This window comes from Nomascus leucogenys, chromosome 8 (assembly GCF_006542625.1).
Source record: "Nomascus leucogenys isolate Asia chromosome 8, Asia_NLE_v1, whole genome shotgun sequence".
Taxonomy (NCBI): Eukaryota; Metazoa; Chordata; class Mammalia; order Primates; family Hylobatidae; genus Nomascus; species Nomascus leucogenys.
The window spans coordinates 81693942-81716040 of record NC_044388.1 but is presented as its reverse complement, the minus strand read 5'-3'; the positions used below and the strand labels follow the sequence as shown (position 1 = coordinate 81716040).

Genomic DNA, 22099 nt, shown 5'->3' with positions numbered 1-22099 from the left:
GAGACAGAGTCTTGCTCTGTCGTCCAGGCTGCAGTGCAGTGATACAATCTCAGCTTGCTACAACCTCTGCCTCTCGGGTTTGAGCAATTCTCCTGCATCAGTCTCCTAAGTAGCCGGGATTACAGGTCCGCATCAAAACACCCAGCTAATTTTTATATTTTTAGTAGAGACAGGGTTTCACCATGTTAGCCAGGCTGGCCTCGAACTCCTGACCTCAGGTGATCTACCAACTTCAGCCTCCCAAAGTGTTGGGATTACAGGCATAAGCCACTGCGCCTAGTCAAAAATTACATTTTAAATCAGTGGATAAAAGTTAGTAAATAGCTATTTGGGGAAAAAACTAAGTTGGAGCTATACCAACTTTATCCTGCTAAACAAATTCTAGAAGGGTCAAAAATTAAACATAAAATAAAAGATTAAAGTATTAGAAGAAACTGTAGGAGAAAAGATGAATAAATTTGATGATATAAAAAAATTTTAAGTCTGTAAAACAAAACAAGCAAAATCAAGAGATAAAAGTCAAAATTTTAAAATATTTGTAATGTATATTATAAAACTTCATTTCCTTAAAATATAAAGAGCTCCTACAAATCAATAAAGAACCATCCAACAGAAAAATGGGCAAAAGATATTAACAGACTTCATAGTGTAAGAAATATTAGTGGCTTCCGTAAAATAAAAAAGAAATATTGGTGGCTTTTCACATATAAAAAGATGTTTAACTTCCTTCATAAGAGAAACAGAATTAGTACTACAATTAGGTTAGATTGGAAATGATCTTAAATAAAATGGGTGGTTAAATATATCATGGTTCAATCCATGCAATGTAATATAATATAGCAATAATCTCCAACATATGCTATAAAAAGCAAGAAGTGTAACAGGGTATATAGTATGCTATCATCTGTATTACAAAATTTTGAAAAGGATACATAGTAAGTAACACACACACATGATATTCCAGGAAAGTTACACAAGAAACTGGTAATCCTGGCTGGCCCAAGGAAGGCAAATGACTAGCTGAGGTACAAGTGTAGGAGCAAAACACTACTTGAGTAACTTTTTCTGTTTTTTTGAATGTTGTATCAGTTGTACATATAACCCCTTGAAAAAAAAATTTTTTTTTACACGTGCCTGTAATCCCAGCTACTCTGGAGGCTGAGGAGGAGAATCCCTTGAACCCGGGAGGCGGAGGTTGCAGTGAGCTGAGACCGTGCCCCTGCACTCCAGCCTGGGCCACAAGGGCGAAACTCTGTTTTGTTTTGTTTTGTTTTTCCCCCGAGATGGAGTTTTGCTCTTGTTGCCCAGGCTGGAGTGCAGTGGCATGATCTTGGCTCACTGCAACCTCCACCTCCCACATTCAAGCAATTTTCCTGCCTCAGCCTCCCGAGTAGCTGGGATTACAGGCACCCACCACCAGGCCCAGCTAATTTTTATTTTATTTTATTTTACTTTTAGTAGAGATGGGGTTTCACCATGTTGGCCAGGCTTGTCTCAAACTCCTGACCTCAGGTGATCCACCCGCCTCAGCCTCCTAAAGTGCTGGGATTACAGGCCTGAGCCATTGCGCCCAGCCTGAAAAAAAAATTTTTTACTTGTAAAAATAATAGATAATAAAACAATTATAGATAATAAAGGTCCTCCCTTGGTTAATAAAATCGGAATTTAATTAAAAATACCGTTTTTTGCTTTTTGTTTTTGAGACAGCGTTGCTGCCCAGGCTAGAATACAGTGGCACAATCATGGCTCACTGCAACCTCAAACTCCTGGCTTGAGGGATCCTCCCATTTCAGCCTCCCAAGCAGCTAAAACTATAGGTGCACACAAGCATGCATGGTTAATTTTTAAAAAAAAATTTTTTGGTAGAGACATGGTCTCACTATGCTGTCCAGGCTGAGTTGAACTCCTGGGTTCAACTAAGTGATCCTCCTGCCTCAGCCTCCTGAGTAGCTAGGACTACAGGTATGCACCACTGTCCCTAGCTTTAAATGAGTTTTTTAATTACAAAAGTAATACATGTTCATTACATACAGATCCTTTTTCAACTAATCTGATTTAGAGTGTGGCCATAGGTAAGTAATTCAAAGTAGGTAATTTTTCCACTGGGAAGGTTAACACATTTAAAATACTTTACCTTTCTGATTTTTCCAGTAGTAAAGTTCCATACTTCAATGAATCCATCAACAGATCCAGTGACCAAATACTGACCATCTGGAGAAAATCGAGCACACTCCACATGTGATTTCTGACCAAACTGTTTCAAATGAAACAATGAAACAGATGCATTTTTATCTGGTGGACTTAAAACAATTCCTATTTTAACCTTTTGAGAAACCCTGCCCTAGCATAAAGTCAGAGCTGGCCCATATTATAGAGTATTGGAGGGGTATTTCTGTACCTGGACGCAGGGAGCTGGGTGGATGTATTTTTCTCTGACTTAGTTTTATGTCTAGGCACTAAGTTGAAGCTAGTTTTTTGAATGTGAGACATTTCCAAAGGGAAGGACAAAAGCTATTTTAACATGGGACTTAGAACAAGTGATCTTGTTAGCTCAGACTGTAAGGTTTTGCTAGAATAGGCCACTGTTAGCATGACTTTCACACTCAATATGGCCTAATATGTTCCTGTTGTGTATCTCAGGGGGAAAAAACTCATTTTTTCAAAGTAAATGTATGTTTCCCTATATTATTTTGTAAATAAACTTTCTATCAGTGTTTCACAACCTTCATTTAATCAAGTGATAATGTGTAGCTGACCAAACTTAGAAGAAAACTACAGAAAATTAGGTAGAAAAAACAAAGAAAAGCTCTAATGTGGATTTCACCTTAAATGCCAAAAAAGGAAAGTGTTTATAACAGAAAATCTTAGCCCAGCAGCATAATAATGATAGATTTCTATTTGTCTCAAGGTTTCGAGCAGAGTAAATAAAGGTGCTGCTCAAAAATATCTTTATCTGCAAGTTAGAATACATAATCCAGAAAAGGCAAATCCAAAATGTTAACCCAAAGTCAAAGATTTGAGGAATATGAAGTATTTTAAAATCCAGGAATTTAGAGCACAAATCCAGAGAAACTGTAATACAGAGATGCTAAAGTAGCAAATACACTTGTAATTCTCGGAATTATCTCGAAAACTTTTTCCTAGAAAACTCTCAGACTTAAAAAAATAAAAAATAAAAAAAAACCACACCATAAGATGATAAAATCATTTTCCTCAAACATCACATAAGCCCACTTTGTAATCCCTCACTGGCACTCTGCCTGCACACAGCAGGCAAAACAAAAATGGTGAACAGGAGAAGTACATAGAAAGTTCACAGTCCCAGGTGTAACCAAAAAAGAACTAACCATTCTTCCAAATGCAGGCTTCTTGGGAAGAAGTGCAAGGGCAGATGGTGGGCTAGATGTCAAGCTAGATGTCCATCCATTAGATGACACATCTGAGGTGTACCACTCCCAGGCCACAGCAGTATCCCAGTGGACACCTGCAGCAACCTTGAATATTGTCAGAGCTGGAGAATGAGTTATCCCCCTCAATTATCCAAGCCCCTGGCACAGGGCCTGGCTGAGCCCATGACAAGTCCTCAACAAATGATTACTGACTGGCTGAATGTCTTAGGATCCTACCTTAATATGCCTGCTCAGTTGTGTAGGAAACTTTTCTTCTTCCACATCTTTGACAGCTGCCTTGCCTCGAAACAAATCTATGGTCATACCAGGAGGAAGCAATCCCTGATGCTGCTGCCACTTCAGTGCCTACGAGGAAAAAAAAAGTATAGCAATCCGTTCAGGTGCTTTTAAGATCTGGTCATGAGTGCTCAGAAACCAAGCCCGAAAGGATGAGGTTCAGAGAAAGCTGTGAGCCATCTAGACCCCAACTATTTTTGGCCATCCAAACATAACATAATCTGTGCTCCTCTGTGTGTCCAAGAACACAGGCGGATCTAAGGGTGGAAGGGGACTCTGAGAGCCAACAAGTCTATCATCCACCTATTTTCTTATAGGAGTGGTTCTTTCGTTATAAACAAAACTTGGAAAACAAAAATCTCCCATAGTTCTAACACTCAAACACACCCACTATTAACATTTTATATACTACCTTCCAATCATCCCCCCAACATATGTGTTTCATTAACCTAGTTGTAATTATACTATATGTAAAATTTTATTTTCTCCTGTTTTCACCTATCAATAGATCGTATTAGTCACAGCTATCATTTTAATGGCTATAAAATATATCCCATCTAGTAGATGTCTCACAGTTAACATAATCAATATATTAGTGGACATTTACACTGTTTCCAATTTTTCAATCACCTAAATAATGCTGCAGTGAACACCTTTGGACATAAAGCTTTTTCTGTTTTGGGGATATTCCCCTCCTAGGGTATATTCCTGGAAAAGAAATTACTAAATCCGAAAAAGAAGATGAATGGTTAAGGCTCTTGATATATTTGATATATACTGCCAAACTCCTTTCCAAAAGGGCTGCTTTCCAAAAAAAGTTGCAGTTGCAATAGTGTTCACAACTGCATTATGAGAGGTGAAATAATGAACTTTGGAGACAGATGGTCCTAGGCTGAATCATTCACCAGCTATGTCATTTTGACTCCCAGTTTTGCCAACTGAAAAAGTCAGGAAAAAAAGCCTAATTCGGGGGCCAAGCATGGTGGCTCACGCCTGTAATCCCAGCACTTTGGGAGGCCAAGGTGGGCAGATCACCTGAGGTCAGGAGTTTCAGGCCAGCCTGGCCAACATGGTGAAACCCCATCTCTACTAAAAATATAAAAATTAGCCGGGTGTGGTGGCGCATGCCTGTAATCCCAGCTACTTGGGAGACTGAGGCAGGAAAATTGCTTGAACCTGGGACGCAGAGGTTGCAGTGAGCCAAGATCACGCCACTGCACTCCCAGCCTGGGCGACAGAGTGAGACTGTCTCCAAAAAAAAAAAAAAAAAAAAGCCTAATTCACAGAGAATAAAACAAAGTAAGTGAAGCCTGTATAATAAGCACATGTTCACATAATAAGCACACAATGTTTATTCCCCTTTCCTTTTGTTATACCAAGAAAACTCAATAATTTTTGGATATCATTTAAAACGGGGGTCCCCGACCTCTGAACTGCGGACCAGTACCGGTCCATGGCCTGTTAGGAACCCAGCAGTACAGCAGGAGGTGAGTAGCCAGGGAGCGAGAGCATTACAGTCTGAGCTCCCCCTCCTGTCAGATCTGCACAGCATTAGATTCTCATAGGAGCATGAACCCTATTTTGAAATGAGCATGTGAGGGATCTAGGATGCATACTCATTATGAGAATCTAATGCCTGATGATCTTAGGTGGAAGAGTTTCATCCCAAACCCATCCCCCTGACCTCCACCACCATCTGTGGAAAAACTGTCTTCCACGAAACCAGTCTTTGGTGCCAAAAATGTTGGGGACTGCTGATTTAAAAATTTTAGCTAATTTAATAGGTAGAAATAGAATACCCTACTTTAGTCAGTTCTCTGATTAATGAGTTGAACTTTTCTCTGTATTTATTAGATATATTTCCTCTTCTGTTAACTGTTTATGTTATTTGCTCACTTATCTATCATAGTCTTACCATTCTCACCAATTTGTGAGCTTTAATGTGATAAAGGTATTTGTTGTTTGCTGCAAAGAATTCTTTTACCAACTTTTTTTTTTAAAGAGAGGGGTTCTCACTCTGTCAGGCTGGAAAAGTGGCATGATCACAACTCACTGCAGCCTTGAACTCCTGGGCTCAAGCAGTCCTTCTATCTCAGCCTTCCAAGTAGCTGTGACTATGTCTATTTTGGATTACAGCTTTATAGGTTTCTTTTCACCTTAAGTTCCATTCTCAAGTGATGAAATCTGTTTATCTTTTCCTTGGTGTTTAATCTCTAAGCTTGGGAAGACTATCAGGTTTGATAGCTTATATTATCTCCCAGTGTTTTTCTATTATCTTAAAATATCTAACTTTCTATCTGAAATTATGCTACATAAAATATGGGAGCAGGCTGTGATCTGACCTCTCCCCCGCAATTCTAAAGTCAGTGTCTCAACATCATATATTGTAATGTATTTTTCTCTTATTCCTAGGTTTTGTGGTATTCCCCATTGTCATCCATGGAATTATTATAAATAACAGAATAGGTTTTTGCACTGTTGTTGCACTGGTTGCAACAGATATTCTTGTGCCCACTACCAAAATGATGCAAATTATAGGTCTTTATTAAATGCAGTATTTCTAAGCCTAGTATGCTCTCAACATTCTTCCTTTCTAAAGTTTCTTTGCTAAATATATTTTTTCTTTTTCTCTTTTTTTTTTTTAATTGAGACAGCGTCTCACTCTGTCACCCAGGCTGGAGTGCAGTGGTGCAATCTTGGCTCACTGCAAACTCTGCCTCCCGGGTTCAAGTGATTCTTCTGCCTCAGCCTCCCAAGTAGCTGGGATTACAGGTGCGCGCCATGATGGCTGGCTAATTTTTCTATTTTTAGTAGAGATGAGGTTTCGCCACGTTGGCCAGGCTGGTCTCCAACTCCTGACCTCAGTTGATCCGCCCACCTGGGCTTCCCAAAGTGCTGGGATTACAGGTGTGAAACACCATACCTGGACACATTTTTACTTTTCTTATTCTACATGCTTTCCCTAGGTAATTACATTTACAGCTTCAACTACTACTGTAATTTCCAAATCTATAATTTTAGCCAAAACCTCTAGGTTAAGGTCCAGATTCACAGATCCAAGGGCCTATACTGCAAGTTTCCACTTGTATGTCCCAAGGGAACTTCAACACATCTAAAAACAGATCATTTCCCCTATCCCTAGTTTCTACCCCCAGCCCCCAACAAATCTGTCCTTCTTATATTTTCTACCAAGTCACTCAAACCAGAAACTAAAGGGAAACAAAACCTAGAACCAAAACCTCACTTGCTCTTCACATCTAAACAATTAAATGTAGAACACATGAGCTTATTTCCACTCTCTCTAGAAAATCCACTAAAGTGATGGTAATTAAGGAATAAAAAAGATACATGCCCCAAAAGACAAAGAGAATGGGAGAACAGCAAGAAAAAAATGTTAGTTAAATTTTAGAAGGTGAAAAGTGAATGGACTAGTGGAAACCAAAAACAGAGAAAACTGAAACCTAATTGTACAAGGTGAAGAAGCAGAAGCCACAAGCAGCAAGCCAAACTACCTTGCAAAACTCCAAAAAGGCTTAGGAACTGGAGGAATCACATACCCTTCAAGGACAAGGCATGCTGCAGGGCTGAAAACCGGGGCAATATTAAAGTCTGTATAAGCAGCATTTAGCTACCACGACTTCTCCCAACCCTGTGCAACTACCTCGCCTGAGCCTCAAGAGAAATCAGGTGATATATATTCTGGAAAGGTTGAGGTCCTAGGCTCTGAAAATCTCAGTAGAGCTGAGGACAGGGTGGAGGTGAGAAGCCACAGTGAAAACTGGTGTACACTGGTATGCTGAACAGTGAGATTTCTCTGTCCTCCACTCCTACCTGCATCCTCTCAGCTCTGGCTCTCAAGGTATGGTTTAAGCAAGAACTACTCTCTAAACAGGAACTACTCTCTAGAAAAGCTGACCAGTCCAAGAGAATATTTCTGCAGAAAATGACAAATGAGGATCCCCATCCTATCATCCCAGGCTGAATTCTATCAGTTCTCAAACTCCTCTTTCCAATCACCCAACCTGACATATAATTCCGTTATTTAGTGTTTCACTCTTAAATATAAACCATAGCAGAGAGCTCTAAATATTTGAGGAAAACTCCCACATATGGTCAGCAAAACAAACAGGGAAGGGGAAAACTCAGAGAAAAAGAAAAAATAGAAATACGGGGACAGTGCAGGGAGGATAATAAAACCTTAAACATTTAAAGAGAAAGAAAGGTACATGGTATTACAGACACAAGTAAAATCTCAAAAATTTATTTCTATGCTTCCTTTCTCAGGAAGTTACTGGACTCAGTACTCCCACAAAATGAGGGTCTAGGCTGGGCTCAGAGGCTCACACTTGTAATCCCAGTACTTAGGAAGGCAGAGGCAGGATAGTCTGGGCAACACAGCAAGGCTCTGTTCTCCATTTAATTAAAAAAAAAAAAAAAAGGCCGGGTGCAGTGGCTCACGCCTGTAATCCCAGCACTTTGGGAGGCCAAGGTGGGCAGATCACGAGGTCAAGAGATCAAGACCATCTTGGCCAACATGGTGAAACCCTGTCTCTACTAAAAATACAAAAATTAGCTGGGCATGGTGGTGGGCACCTGTGGTCCCAGCTACTCGGGAGGCTGAGGCAGGAGAATTGCTCGAACCTGGAAGGCAGAGGTTGCAGTGAGCCAAGATCGTGCCACTGCACTCCAGCCTGGCGACAGAGTGAGACTCCATTTAAAAAAAAAAAAAAAAAAAAAAGATCTAACTATGAAAGAAAGAAAAATGAGGAATCTATAAATAAGACCTACAAAAAAAATAAGAGGCCCAAAATTCCCAGTATGAAGACGAAGATAAGAGAAGTCCTGGTACAATAACTGTGCAGCGAACTAGTCCTGATGAGAACAGAAAGAGAAGGGCCTCAGGAAAGATATCAGCAAGAGGGAAAAAAAAGGACTTTTGACGGTTCTACTAGAAATACTCAGGCTGGACTAGCAGAAGTGCATAGAAAACTAGGCAAAAGAAAAAATAAGCAATAATTATTGCAAATCATAAAAATTTATGTAAGAAATTACATGTAATTATTTTTTAGCTGTGAACAATAGCTATATAAAAATAACTATGTAAACATTGAATACAGATTGAACCAAAAGTTGTGATACAACTCTACTGAAAATCCGGAAGAAGAGTAAGTGTGTATTGAGGAGAGTGGGTATGAGACAAATCATTTTTCACTGAAGAAAGTTAGTTGCTAATGACCAAAAAAAAAAATTCAGGTAATAACAGTATAAACATGGTATTCAGCTATGGAGCTAATAGTCAGGAAAGTTAAGAATCAGGTGGAGAAGGGAAGCACATGGGACTGTTTTTCCACTGTAAGCCTTGAAGTACTACTTAAAACAATGCACAGCTATTAGTTTGATTAAAAAATTAAAAAGCAGCTTTTTTTTTTTTTTTTTTTTTTGAGACGAAATGTCGCTCTTGTCTCCCAGGCTGGAGTGCAATGGTGCAATCTCGGCTCACTGCAACCTCCGCCTCCCGGGTCATGTGATTCTCCTGCCTCAGCCTCCCGGGTAGCTGGGATTACAGGTTCCTGCTACCACACCCAGCTAATTTTTGTATTTTTAGTAGAGACAGGGTTTCACCATGTTGGCCAGGCTGATCTCGAGCCCCTGACCTCAAGTGATCCACCCATCTCGGCCTCCCAAAGTGCTGGGATTACAGGCGTGAGCCACCGCGCCGGGCCAAAAAGCAGCTTACTTTTGAATCTCAGAATCACTGCAGGCCTGCAACAAATAGCTTTTTGGTCCTTATCAAAATGCACATTTAGTGCAAAAAGGTTATTAACATCCCTATTAAAAACTTGTGCCCTTTGTTATTTATAAAATATCTATTACTCTAAGTAGCTTTATTTTTTTTTTATTTTTTATTTTTTGAGACAGAGTCTGGCTCTGTCCCCCAAGCTGGAGTGCAGTGGCACCATCTCGGCTCACTGCAAGCTCCGCCTCCTGGGTTCACGCCATTCTCCTGCCTCAGCCTCCCGAGTAGCTGGGACTACAGGCGCCCGCCACCACGCCCTGCTAATTTTTTTGTATTTTTTTTTTTAGTAGAGACAGCGTTTCACTATGTTGGCCAGGATGGTCTCGAACTCCTGCCCTCGTGATCCGCCCACCTCGGCCTCCCAAAGTGCTAGGATTACAGGCTTGAGCCACCGCGCCCGGCCCTCTAAGTAGCTTTATAATAATGACTATGCTGGCAACACTATTAGTAATTTTTAAAAAAATCATCACCAGCAGCTACCATTTACTATTTACAAGGTGGCAGGAAATGTATAAAATGTTTATGAATATTATTTCTCTTAATCCTTACTCTCAATACTGTGATGAGTAAATGGGACCAGAAAAGTTAAGTAATTTGCCAAGACTATATAGCTGGTAAATGAGAAAGCCTGGATTCTAACTAGGGTGGGCATTTGTTCCAATCTTTCCAGGACAGTTACTATTTGCACTTGGTGTTCTGGCATAGTGATCAGCAGTACTCTCAACGATATCCCAGACAGGATGATAAATTCTATGGTAACCCTAATTCTAACTGACTCCAGTGGACTACGCGGAGGCTTTTTTGTATTTTAGTGAGACGGGGTTCACCATGTAGCCAGATGGTCTGATCCTGATGTGCCCTGCTCCTCCCAAGGCTGGATACAGGCGTGAGCACCGGCCAGGGTGTTCTAACACTATATTGCTCTAGGAGGGAGAGTGGAATAGCACAGTTATTGGTATAAGCAACTCTGTAGGTAGTCCCCAATTCTTAGGGTGTACAATTTCTTCAGCTAAGACATAGTTTATACATAGGAAATTAGGAAATTGTACCAGGAGTTCACTTTTTAAATTTATTTTTATTTTTGGAGACAGGGTCTCACTCTATTGGCCAAGCTGGAGTACAACGGCATGATCATAGCTGTCATCTCAACCTTCTGGGCTCCAGTGATCGTCCCACCTCAGCCTCCCAAGTAACTGAGACCACAGGCACACACCACCATACCCTGCTAATTTTTTTACTTTTTGTAGAGACAGGGTCTCACAATGTTGCTTAGGCTGGTCTCCAACTTCTAGGCTCAAGTGATTCTCCTGCCTCAGCCTCCCAAAGTGCAAGAATGATAGGTGTGAGCCACCACACCTGGCCTCTACAGGAATTGAATTACCTGTCCCAGCAATGCCATGAGACGAGATGGAGGCACCACACTGACTTCACCAGCTAAGGCCTGGGCAATTGCTGCTCTTCTCTTCTCTTTGCTACTTCCGTCTGGGTATGCCTGAAAAATGAGAGGGTGTAGCATCATTTCCAAGAAGCAACAAGAAGATATGAGTGTACTTATTTAAAACAAACAAACAGAAGCATACACAGAGGAAAATGTGAAAAGAAATTACCCAGTTGAAGAAGGGATTAGTTAAACTAATTTAGTTTTTGAAAATGACTTCCCAGTTCTGCTCGCTTGCATTTCAAAAGTATGAGTTGGGAGAAAACTGAGGTCAGTCAATCCACACTATTATTATTTTTTCATTGAGCTCCTGGCCAAAGGACACACTGCTATTTTTCTGAAAAGAGTCCAAGTCAACTACATTAAACCCAGAGTTGTTTTTCCAGTTTTTGAAAAATTTGCAGAACCAAGAATTCTTTTATATTCTTTAGTACTTTCTTAAATGGCTCCCGTGCTTCACCACCTCTAATTTAAATCCTGTCCTGGTAACCTAAACTCCTTTCCTTTATCCTCACAGATTTTGTAGGTTTACTTTAATATTCTATTATCCAGTGCCTATTAAGTTCTTCTTGCTCCTGAGAAAATACTTGCAAACTACCCATCTGACAAGGGATTAATAACCAGAATACAGCTGGGCAGGGTGGCTCACGGCTGTAATCCCAACACTTTCGGGGACTGAGGCAGGTAGATCACCTGAGGTCAGGAGTTCATGACCAGCCTGGCCAACATGGTGAAACCCTGTCTCTACTAAAAATAGAAAAACTAGCCAGGCCGTAGTGGTGGGTGCCTGTAATCTCAGCTACTCGGGAGGCTGAGGCAGGAGAATTCCTGGAACCTGGGAGGCGGAGGTTGCAGTGAGCTAAGATCACGCCATTGCACTCCAGCCGGGGAGACAACAGCAAGACTCCATCTCAGAAAAATAAACAAACAAATAAATAAATAACCAGAATACAGGGCCAAGTGTGGTGGCTCATGCCTGTCATCCCAGCACTTTGGGAGGCCGAGGCGGGTGGACTGCTTGAGGCCAGGAGTTCGAGACCAACCTGGCCAACATGGTGAAACCCCATCTCTACTGAAAACTCAAAAATTAGCTGAGTGTGGTGGCACACACCAGTAATCCCAGCTACTTGGTGGCTGAGGCACGAGAATTACTTGAACCCAGGAAGCGGAGGCTGCAGTGAGCCGAGATCACGCCACTGCACTCCAGCCTGGGTAACAGAGCTCTGTCTCAAAAACAACAACAGCAACAACAAAAAACCCAGAATATATAAGGAGCTCAAACAACTCTATGGGAAAAAAAAAATCTGATAATCCAATGTTAAAAATGGGTGAAAGATCTGAATAGACATTTCTTAAAAAAAGACACACGCAAGGCAAACAGGTTTATTTAAAGGTGCTCAACACAACTGATCATTAGAGAAATGCAAATCAAACTACAATGAGGTATCATCTCACTCCAGTTAAAATGGCTTTTATACAAAAAGACTGGAAATAACAAATGCTGGTGAGTAAGTGGAGAAAAAGGAACCCTCATACACTACTGGTGGGAATGTAAATTAGTACAACCACTACGGAGAATAGTTTGGAGATTCCTCAAAAAATTAAACATGGAAGTACCATATGATCCAGCAATCCCACTGCTAGGTACACACCCAAAAGGAAATCAGTATATCAAAGAGATATCTGCACTCCCATGTTTATTACAGCAGTGTTCACAATAGCCAAGATTTGGAAGCAACAATAAGTGACCATTAACAGATAAAGAAAATGTGGTACACGTACACAATGGAGTACTAGCTGGACATATAAAAGAATGAAATCCTGTCATTTGCAACAACGTGGATGTAACTAGAGCACATTATGGTAAGTGAAATAAGCCAGGCACAGAAAGACAGACTTTGCATGTTCTCATTTATTTGCAGAAAGTAAAAATCAAAACATGGAGATAGAGAGTAGAAGGATGGTTATCAGAGACTGGGAAGGGTGGAGGTGGCGGGGGTAAGAAGGAAAGTGGGGATGGTTAATAGATACAAAAAATATAAAGAATAAATAAGAAATAGTGTTTGATAGCACAACAGGGTGACTATAGTCAATAATAACTATACATTTTAAAATAACTGAAAGAATTGAATTGTTTGTAACACAAAGGATAAACGCTTGAGGTGATGGATACTCCATTTACCCTCATTATGTACTGCATGCCTATATCAAAATATCTCATGTACCCCATAAATATATACAACTACTATGTACCCATAAAAATTTTTTTTTAATCCTTTTTCCTCCTATTTTGACAAACCTCTAATGAAAGGCTGTGGGGGTGGGCAGGAAGAATGAAACTATCCAGGTAATAAGGTTTAGGAAGAGTGAAACTATACAGATAATAAGGTTTTGGAAGAATAAAAGACTCATCATGCTCTACTGGTAAACATAATCAGCTAAGAAACAAAAGCACAAGCTTCTAGGGACTAAAAAGGCTAGAAGGAAACTGCAATTGTTAGGGGCAAGATACACAAATGATCAGTGAACATCCAGCAGTCAGGCAGCACTTCAGGGAGGGATAATGTGGAAATGACATCAGAATAAAATTTTCTGCTTTTTTTACTAACCAACACGTAATCCTCTAAACTGAGGTGTGTAGAAGACTCAAATAATCAGAAAACTGAACAAAATTATTCTCTTTAACATATGCAAATTTCAACCAACATATATAAAGAGAAGCATCATTTTCAAAAATTAAATCAAAATCACAGAGTATCCAATAAAATGGTAAAAAAAAAAAAAAAAAAAAAAAGATCATGTTATTGCATTTCCAAAGTTAACAAAAAGTTCCTTTTCATTACCACAGTCATACCTCACGAGGATCAAAGTAAGACCTGGCCAAAAGGTTCTCCAGATGAATGTATCGCTCTGGCTGTGTTTGTTTTAACATGATCATGGGATCAGTCTGTCTCAAAAGTGACCTGGCAGCACCCAATTCACGGAGCTCTATCAATTCCAGAACAACCTGGACAATTAAAAAAACAACAACAACAAAAAGAGATGTTTCAACACATTCTCTTATTAATATTTTTTGGTAAAATATCTAACACAGATATGGCCTGTCAAAGTGATTTCCAATACCAGGAAGTACCCCTTGCCATTTTCACTAGCAATTTCAGGTGGACAACTGAAGTAATTATAAATAATAACTTCAGCTGGGCTTGGTGGCTCATGCCTATAATCCTAGCACTGTGGGAGGCCAAGATGGGCGGATCACTTGAGGTCAGGAGTTCGAAACCAGCCTGGCCAACGTGGTGAAACCCACTCTCTACTAAAAATACACAAAAAATTACCTGGGTGTGGTGGTATAGGCCTGTAATCCCAGCTACCTGGGAGGCTGAGGCAGCAGAATTGCTTGAACCCGAGAGGTGGAGGTTGCAGTGAGCCAAGCTCATGCTACTGTACTCCGGCCTGGGCCACAGAGCAAGACTCTGTCTCAAAAAATAAATAAATAATAATTTCAATCCTTCAAACTCTATCCTTCATTTTTATCTACCAATCTCCCCTCCTCTCAGGCTTCTTGCTCAGAATGTAGACGCCAAAGAAAGCTAAAGATGGGAATATTCCCGTGGGCTCCAGAGAAACCTTTCTCCAGTTACCAAAATTTTCTTTGGGAGTTATTGAACTCATAGATTGTAAAGAAACAAACTGCCCAGACAGGGCAGCTCATACCTGTAATCCTAGCATTTGGGAGGCCGAGGCAGGTGGATCACTTGAGGTCAGGAGTTGGAGACCAGCCTGGCCAATGTGGTGAAACCCCGTCTCTATTAAATACAAAAATTAGCCGGGCGTGGTGATGTATGTCTGTAATCCCAGCTACTCGGGAGGCTGAGGCAGAAGAATCGCTTGAACCCAGGAGATGGAGGTTGCAGTGAGCAGAGATCGAACCACTGCACTCCAGCCTGGGTAACAGAGTAAGACTCTGTCTCAAAACAAAACAAAACAAAACAAAAAAACCCGTAAACAAAAACAAAAAACCAATTTCACTACTTTTACTTCAAATTACAATCTTATTTCCAGAAAGTCTACTCTGCTGTTTTATAATCACAAATTTGTCTGATCTTTGTCCTACGTTCTTGGCTTGGAGATTCTTGGAATTTGACCAGTGATAGGGGTATCTTTGTTACTCCTGGGCCCCTTGAATCACACCTGGGTTTGTGCAAAGGAAATGGCTCAGGATAGGTAGGAGCTAGTTACCAGAAAGACTAACTATGTGATTAGAAAGTTGAGGCTCTCTCACGCCTATAATCCCAGCCCTTTGGAAGGTCAAGGCTGGCAAATTGCTTGAGCCCAGGAGTTTGAGACCACCCTGGGTATTATGGTGAGATCCCGTCTCTACAAAAAAATGCAAAAATTAGGCAGGCGTGGTGGTGCGTGCCTGTGTTCCTAGTTACTCAGGAGGCTGAAGCAGGAGGAAGGATTGATCCTGGAAATGGAGGATGCAGCAAGCTGTGATCTTGCCACTGCACTCCAGAGTGGGTAACAGAACAAGACCCAGTCTCAAAAAAAGGAAAGAATTTTAATTTGGGAAATCCTGGATTTTCCAAGGAGGGAGAAAAAATACAGTGTTACGCCTTGCCATTGTTTTATGGGCTGATGCAGCCCTACAGTGCTTGAAGGAACGCTCACCGACGCTTTTTAGTTGGGGAGCTGGCCCACAACAAACCAACCCATGGGGATCAGCATCACCACCACTCTTACCTGTTCATAGAGGTCAATGAGGGTTTTGTCTGGCAATTTCAGAGACTGTATAGCCTGCAACACAGTATCCCAATGGCCACTGTTAATGTCAGCCACAAAACTCTCAATGCTGTCCACAGTATTCAGAGACACAGTAGTCTCCTCCTGCAAGGTGGCTAACGCCCGATGTAAACTGTTCTCCTTCAAGTACTGCATGATAAGGCGGATCACACTGAAAGAAAACAAATCATTCAGCTCAGGGATTCTCACTCACCAGAGGTCAAAAATAAAGCCTACCGAGCTCCTACTCAATCATCTTCCTTTCATTACCATTTCTTTATCATGTGAGTAAAATTTTCCAAAATCACAGAATCTAAATTACAAGGGGACCCCTGCAACCATAGAGACAGAACTGGGGTTCAAGGAAAGGAAATCATTTGCCTAATGTCTCAGTCACCTAGAAAGGGAGTTGGTATCAAGGTGACTATCTTATTTCCTAATCCAGAGCGCAGTTTCCTATTCATTCTTGTAATTACATTGTAGCACACTTCACTGAAATACTTTAAATGACTAGACTAGTTATTGATACAAAATAATCTAAATGAGGCTGGGCATGCTGGCTCATGACTGTAATCTCAGTACTTTAGGAGGCTGAGGCAGGAGGATTGCTGGAAACCAGGAGGTCTGAGACCAGATCAGGCAGCTGTGAGACCCCATCTCTACAAATTTTTTTTAATTAGCCAAACATGGTGGCATGTGCCTGTAGCCCCAGCTACTTGGGATGTTGATGTGGGAGGATCCCTTGAGCCCAGGAGTTCAAGACCATCATGGGCAACATAAGGAGACTCCTTCTCTACAAAAAAAAAAAAACAAAAAAAATATTAGCTAGGCATAATAGTGTGTGCTTGTGGTCCCAGCTACCTGGGAAGCTGGGGTGGGGGGATTGCTGGTATCCATAAGGTTGAGGCTGCGGTGAGCCGTGATCATGCCACTGTACTCTAGCCTAGGAAAGAGAGCAAGACCTTGTCTCAAAAAAATAAATAAAATAAAACCTATGAGGTAAGTTTACTTTTATCCCCAATTTACAGATGAGGATTTGATCAGATAATAGAGATAATAAGTGGAAAAATCAGGACTCAAACTGGCAGTGTGGCTCTAGAGCATATATCCCTGAGGAGAAAGCAAACATCCCCCTTTTTTTTTTTTTTTTTTTTTTGGAGAAAGGGTCACTCACATCACTCAGGCTGGAGGGAACAGTGGTGTGACTGTGGCTCACTGTAGCCTTGGCCTCCTGGGCTCAGGTGATCCTCTCGCCTCAGCCTCCCAAGTAGCTGAGACCACAGGCACGCACCACCACACTGGCTAATTGTTGTATTTTTTGTAGAGACGTGGTTTTGCCATGTTGACCATGCTGGTCTCAAACTTCTGGGCTCTAGTGATCCATCCACCTCAGCTTCCCAAAGTGTTGAGATGACAGGTGTGAGCCACTGCACCTGGCCCCTCTTCTTAAAAACAACTATAGGCCGGGAGTGTTGGCTCACCCCTGTAATCCCACCACTTTGGAAGGCCGAGGCGGGCAGATCACAAGGTCAGGAGATCGAGACCATCCTGGCTAACACGGTGAAACCCTGTCTCTACTAAAAATACAAAAACATTAGCCGGGCGTGGTGGTGGGCGCCTGTAGTCCCAGCTACTCGGGAGGCTGAGGCAGGAGAATGGCGTGAACGTGGGAGGCGGTGCTTGCAGTGAGCAGAGATCGCGCCACTGCACTCCATCCTGGGTGACAGAGTGAGACTCCGTCTCAAAAAAAAAAAAAAAAAGAGAACTGATTGCTGCTACTTGCAGTAGTCTTTCCCTCGTGGCCCCTTTATGAGGTATGCAGGTATCCAGACTTAGACCCCTGTTATTCTGGTATGATACTATCATGTCCATTCATTCCATTTTATATTCCCAAAATAAGTCATCTCTCTCCTCAAACACTTCACATTTGACATAGCCAAAATCAAATTCCCTACCTTCAAACACAAATCAATACATAAAGAGCTAGAAGCTTTGAAGATAGTCTGGGATTTGAATCAAAGTTATGTGACCTTGGACAAGTCGGTTAACATCATTTCAGTATTTGCCGAATGCATAAACCTCCCTTCCTCCTATGAAAAGTCTCCAAAAAAGGTCCTCTCCCTCCCTTACACTCAGATACAATTTTTATGTCTGTTAATTTAATTATTATTAAGTGTTGGCAAGGACAGGTGGCGGATGGAGTTCTGGAAAAGCACACTAAGGTCTTCTTTAGTCACTACTTCTCATCCCCTATTCCTTGAAAATTTTAATTTCTAGCCCAGTGTCCAGTCTGTCTCTCCCTTGCTGTTACAGAGAGCTCACAGACAACCCAAAATTCAGTGCCAGATCGGGCCTGATAGTTGTTCATTCATTCCAAAAGCTAGTTGTTCATTCATTCCAAAAGCAATTAACTCTTCCTCTAAGGTATGCTAGACACTGAGACCACAAGGAAAAGGAGCTCCTAGGCACCGACAAAGGCTAGTTTGGGATGAGGTTATCAAACAGTGACAATACTGAGTGATAAATGCTAGGCAGAGAAAAGCAAAGGGGCCGTATCAGCACAGAGACAACGAATCACATTGCATAAGCTGGGCAGGGAGAGAAGCAAGGCTTAAAGAGACCTATCCCCTTGTGCAGATAATTAGACTGGAGTCCAGAGTGGATCCTTAATTTGGTCAATCACAGCGCGCCAGCAGTCGGCCAAGGCCATAACTTAGGTCTGCAAGGTGTGTTTTCCCCACCCGTGCCACCTCCCTCGAGGCTTTGGGCTTCACGTCTGAGAACTGCTACTTTGCTGTGGGCCCACCTCCGAGGTAGCCAGATCCAAGATGCTTCTTTGGGGGCAACGAAATGGCCCTCCACTCCCTAGCCTCTCGGATGCCTTCCCCCGAGTACCCTCCGCCCCACACCTTAACCTCCAGGCCCCCGGCACGGCGGGAACATCCCCACCGCAGGACTCACTCCGAAGATTCGATTTCGATCGACATAGCTGTATCTCTCCGGGAGCAGGCCCCAGTTCTCCCTCAAGGCCAGTCGCGCAACACACCAACGACACCTCCGGCGGACGCCTAACGTCACTTCCGCTTGGGTCGGCGTCTGATTCCCGCCCCGGAAATAGAGTGAAAGAAAAGAAGGGGCGAGGTGCGTATAGGGGCGGAGCCCTCAGGGACTGTCAGAGGGCGGAGTTTATGCCCCTGCCCCAGAGAAATACGCTCCAGGAGGAAGACTGTTTAAAACCAGGCCGGTGCCGGGCGCCGTGGCTCACGCTTGTAATCCCAACACTTTGGAAGGCCGAGGAAGGCGATCACCTGAGGTCGGGAGTTCGAGACCAGCCTGACCAACACGGAGAAACCCCGTCTCTACTAAAAATACAAAATTAGCCGAGCGTAGTGGCGCATGCCTGTAATCCCTACTCGGGAGCCTGAGGCAGGAGAATCGCTTGAACCCAGGAGGCGGAGGTTGCGGTGAGCCGAGATCGCACCATTGCACCCCAGCATGGAAAACAAGAGCGCAACTCCGTCTCAAAAAAAAAAAAAGAAAGAAAAAAGCACCGGGCGCCATACAGCTCACAAATGCACTGAAAAAGAAAAGCGCTGGGGCGGAGCGCGGTGGCTTGCGCCTGTACTCCCAGCGCGCGAGTTCAAGACCAGCCTGGGCAAAATGGTGACACCCCGTCTCTACTAAAAATGCAAAAAATTAGCCGGGCGTGGTGGCGGGGGCGCTTGTAATCTCAGCTACTCGGGAGGCTGTGGCAGGAGAATCGTTTCAACTCGGGAGGTGGAGGTTGCGGTGAGCCGAGATCACACCATTGCACTCCAGCGTGGGCAAGGAAAGCAAAATTCCGTCTCAAAAGAAGAAAAGAAAAGTAGTGGTGATCAGATTCTAGTAAGAAAAGAAAGAGAGAGAGAGAAAGGAAAGAAAGAAAAAGAAAGAAGGAAAGAAAGAAAGAGAGAAAGAAAGAAAGAAAGAAAGAAGAGCGGGCACTGGTTTGGAAAGATTGCTTTTTTTTGAGACGGAATCTCGCACTGTCACCTGGGCTGGAGAGCACAACGGCGCGATCTCGGCTCACTGCAGTCTCTGCCTCCCGGGTTCAGGAGATTCTCTTGCCTCAGCCTCCAGAGTAGCTGAGATTACAGGTTTCTTGCCACCACGCCCGGCTAATTTTTTGTATTTTTAGTAGAGATGGGATTTCACTATGTTGGTCAGGCTGTTCTCGAACTCCTGACCTCGTGATCCGCCCGCCTCAGCCTCCCAAAGTGCTGGGATTACAGGCGTGAGTCACTGCGCCCAGCCAATGTTGCTTTCGTGTGACGTAATTAGTTGATTAGATTTAAGATGAGGCTGAATATGCAATACCTGATGGGATATTAATACGTTCAAAACCAGCATAATACTAGCCAAAATTTATAGGAAGAGTTAATTGAGGATTTTGGTTGGTTGGTTGGTTTTGCGTTTTTTTGAATCAAGGACTCGCTTTGTTGCCCATCCTGGAGTGCAGTGTCTCCATCATGGCACATTGCAGCCTCAACCCCTCGGGCTCAAGCAATCCTCCCACCTCAGCCACCCAAAGTGCTGGGATTACTGGCATAAGCCACCAAGCCCTGTCACGGGACTTTAGGTCAAACACATTATTACATTTGTAGTGACAAAGGAAATGTAGAGATATCAGTGAACTTCATACATAAAACCTATTTTTAAATACTTTATTGCCGTTGTATATAAATTGTAAAAATTATTTGCAGCACAATAATAATAAATCTGGCCAGGCGCGGTGGCTCACGCCTGTAATCCCAGCACTTTGGGAGGCTGAGGCGGGTGGATCACCTGAGTTCAGGAGTTGGAGACCAGCCTGGCCAACATGGTGAAACCCCGTCTCTACTAAAAATACAAAAATTTGCTGGGCAGATTGGTGTGCACCTGTAATCCCAGCTACTCGGGAGACTGAGACAGGAGAATCCCTTGAACCTGGGAGGCAGAGGTTGCAGTGAGGCGAGATCGAACCACTGCACTCCACCCTGGGTGACCGAGTGAGACTCTGACTCAAAAAATAATAAATAAATAAATAAATAAATAAATAAAATCTATATTCTGAAATTACATATTGAAATGATGTTTTTGGAGATTTCCTGATGGCTTTCAGTCTTACCTGATTCTGTGCCTAAAAGTCTGCCATACAACTTGTCCATAACCTCTTAAATACTGCTTCTTTTTTCAAATCATCCTCTATTTCCCATCAATTCTTGAAGGACACGGTCTCCAAGGTCTCAAATGTTTTAGAGTCTCCATGCTTGCCTTGACATGTGGTGAGATATCAAGATGGGTTATATGGTTTATGAGATACTCCTTCACTATTCTATCCCATAACACCACAAAATTATTATAACCTCTTCCTTGAAAAGAAGACCCAGCTCATCACAACAATAGCATATGTCCTCATTTTCTCTACCTAGTACTTGTCATGTTACTCTTAAATTTAGGTTACTTCTCTATTTTGTTTATACAAATAAATCTTCTCTATGATTACTTAACACCAGGTTTTATTCTAAGATCCATCACACCTCCGCTTTCATTTTGAATGGAATGGCTTCTCTTCTTATGACTCCTATTACATCCCAGCTTGTTCATTATTTATAGATGTGAGCATCTTATTGCTTCATTATGTCTTTTGTAGTAACACCCTAGGATTTCGATATTGAAATACATATTACTCTATTTTATAACAAATTAATTTATTTTTGTTTTTCCTATATATTTGGCATTATATTGATTTTTTCATTATCTGCGTAAGTAGATTTTTCTTTCTTTTTTTAGACAGAGTCTCACACTGTTGCCTAGGCTGGAGTGCAGTGGCACCATCTCAGCTCACTGCAACCTCTGCCTCCTGGGTTCAAGTGATTCTCCTGCCTCAGCTTGCCAAGTAGCTGGGATTACAGGCATGCACCACCATGCCCAGCAAATTTTTGTATTTTTAGTAGAGACGGGTTTTGCCATGTTGGCCAGGCTGGTCTCAAACACCTGATCTCAAGTGATCCGCCCGCCTTGGCCTCCCAGTGTGTAAGTAGATTATATTACTTATGAATTTCAGAACACTAAAAGGGATGTTACAAGAGATTTGGAGGTCCTTGAGCCTAATAGTATTGAGAACATGTTAAAGAGATGCCTATTAGACATTGTTCCAAAATAACGACTCCAATCCCTTAATACTTTTCGTACTCTCCTTTTTTAACCTTGGAGAGATCTTTTAGAAAATAATATATTTTGTGATAAAGAAACATTTACATAAGTTCAACAATTCTTTTGGTTTCACTTCAGTTTCCTTTTATTCAGTCAATTATAGGTACAATTAAATTGATCAATTTTTCTCTAAAAAATATCACATATTGGCCAGGTGTGGTG

At 42.0% G+C, this 22099-nt stretch overlaps 1 protein-coding gene across 1 annotated transcript in view; it reads right to left on the bottom strand.

Moving 5' to 3' along the window:
- Positions 1-18798, bottom strand: part of SMU1 (SMU1 DNA replication regulator and spliceosomal factor) — a 29898-nt gene extending 11100 nt beyond the window's left edge. The window contains exons 1-6 of the mRNA XM_003263440.4: positions 18665-18798; positions 15665-15875; positions 13776-13928; positions 10865-10975; positions 3627-3755; positions 2135-2254 (exon numbers count right to left, since the gene is read on the bottom strand). Coding sequence (XP_003263488.1) covers positions 2135-2254; positions 3627-3755; positions 10865-10975; positions 13776-13928; positions 15665-15875; positions 18665-18690 — 750 coding nt within the window. The 5' untranslated portion in view covers positions 18691-18798. The remainder of the gene's footprint in view (positions 1-2134; positions 2255-3626; positions 3756-10864; positions 10976-13775; positions 13929-15664; positions 15876-18664) is intronic.
- Positions 18799-22099: the final 3301 nt, after the last annotated feature.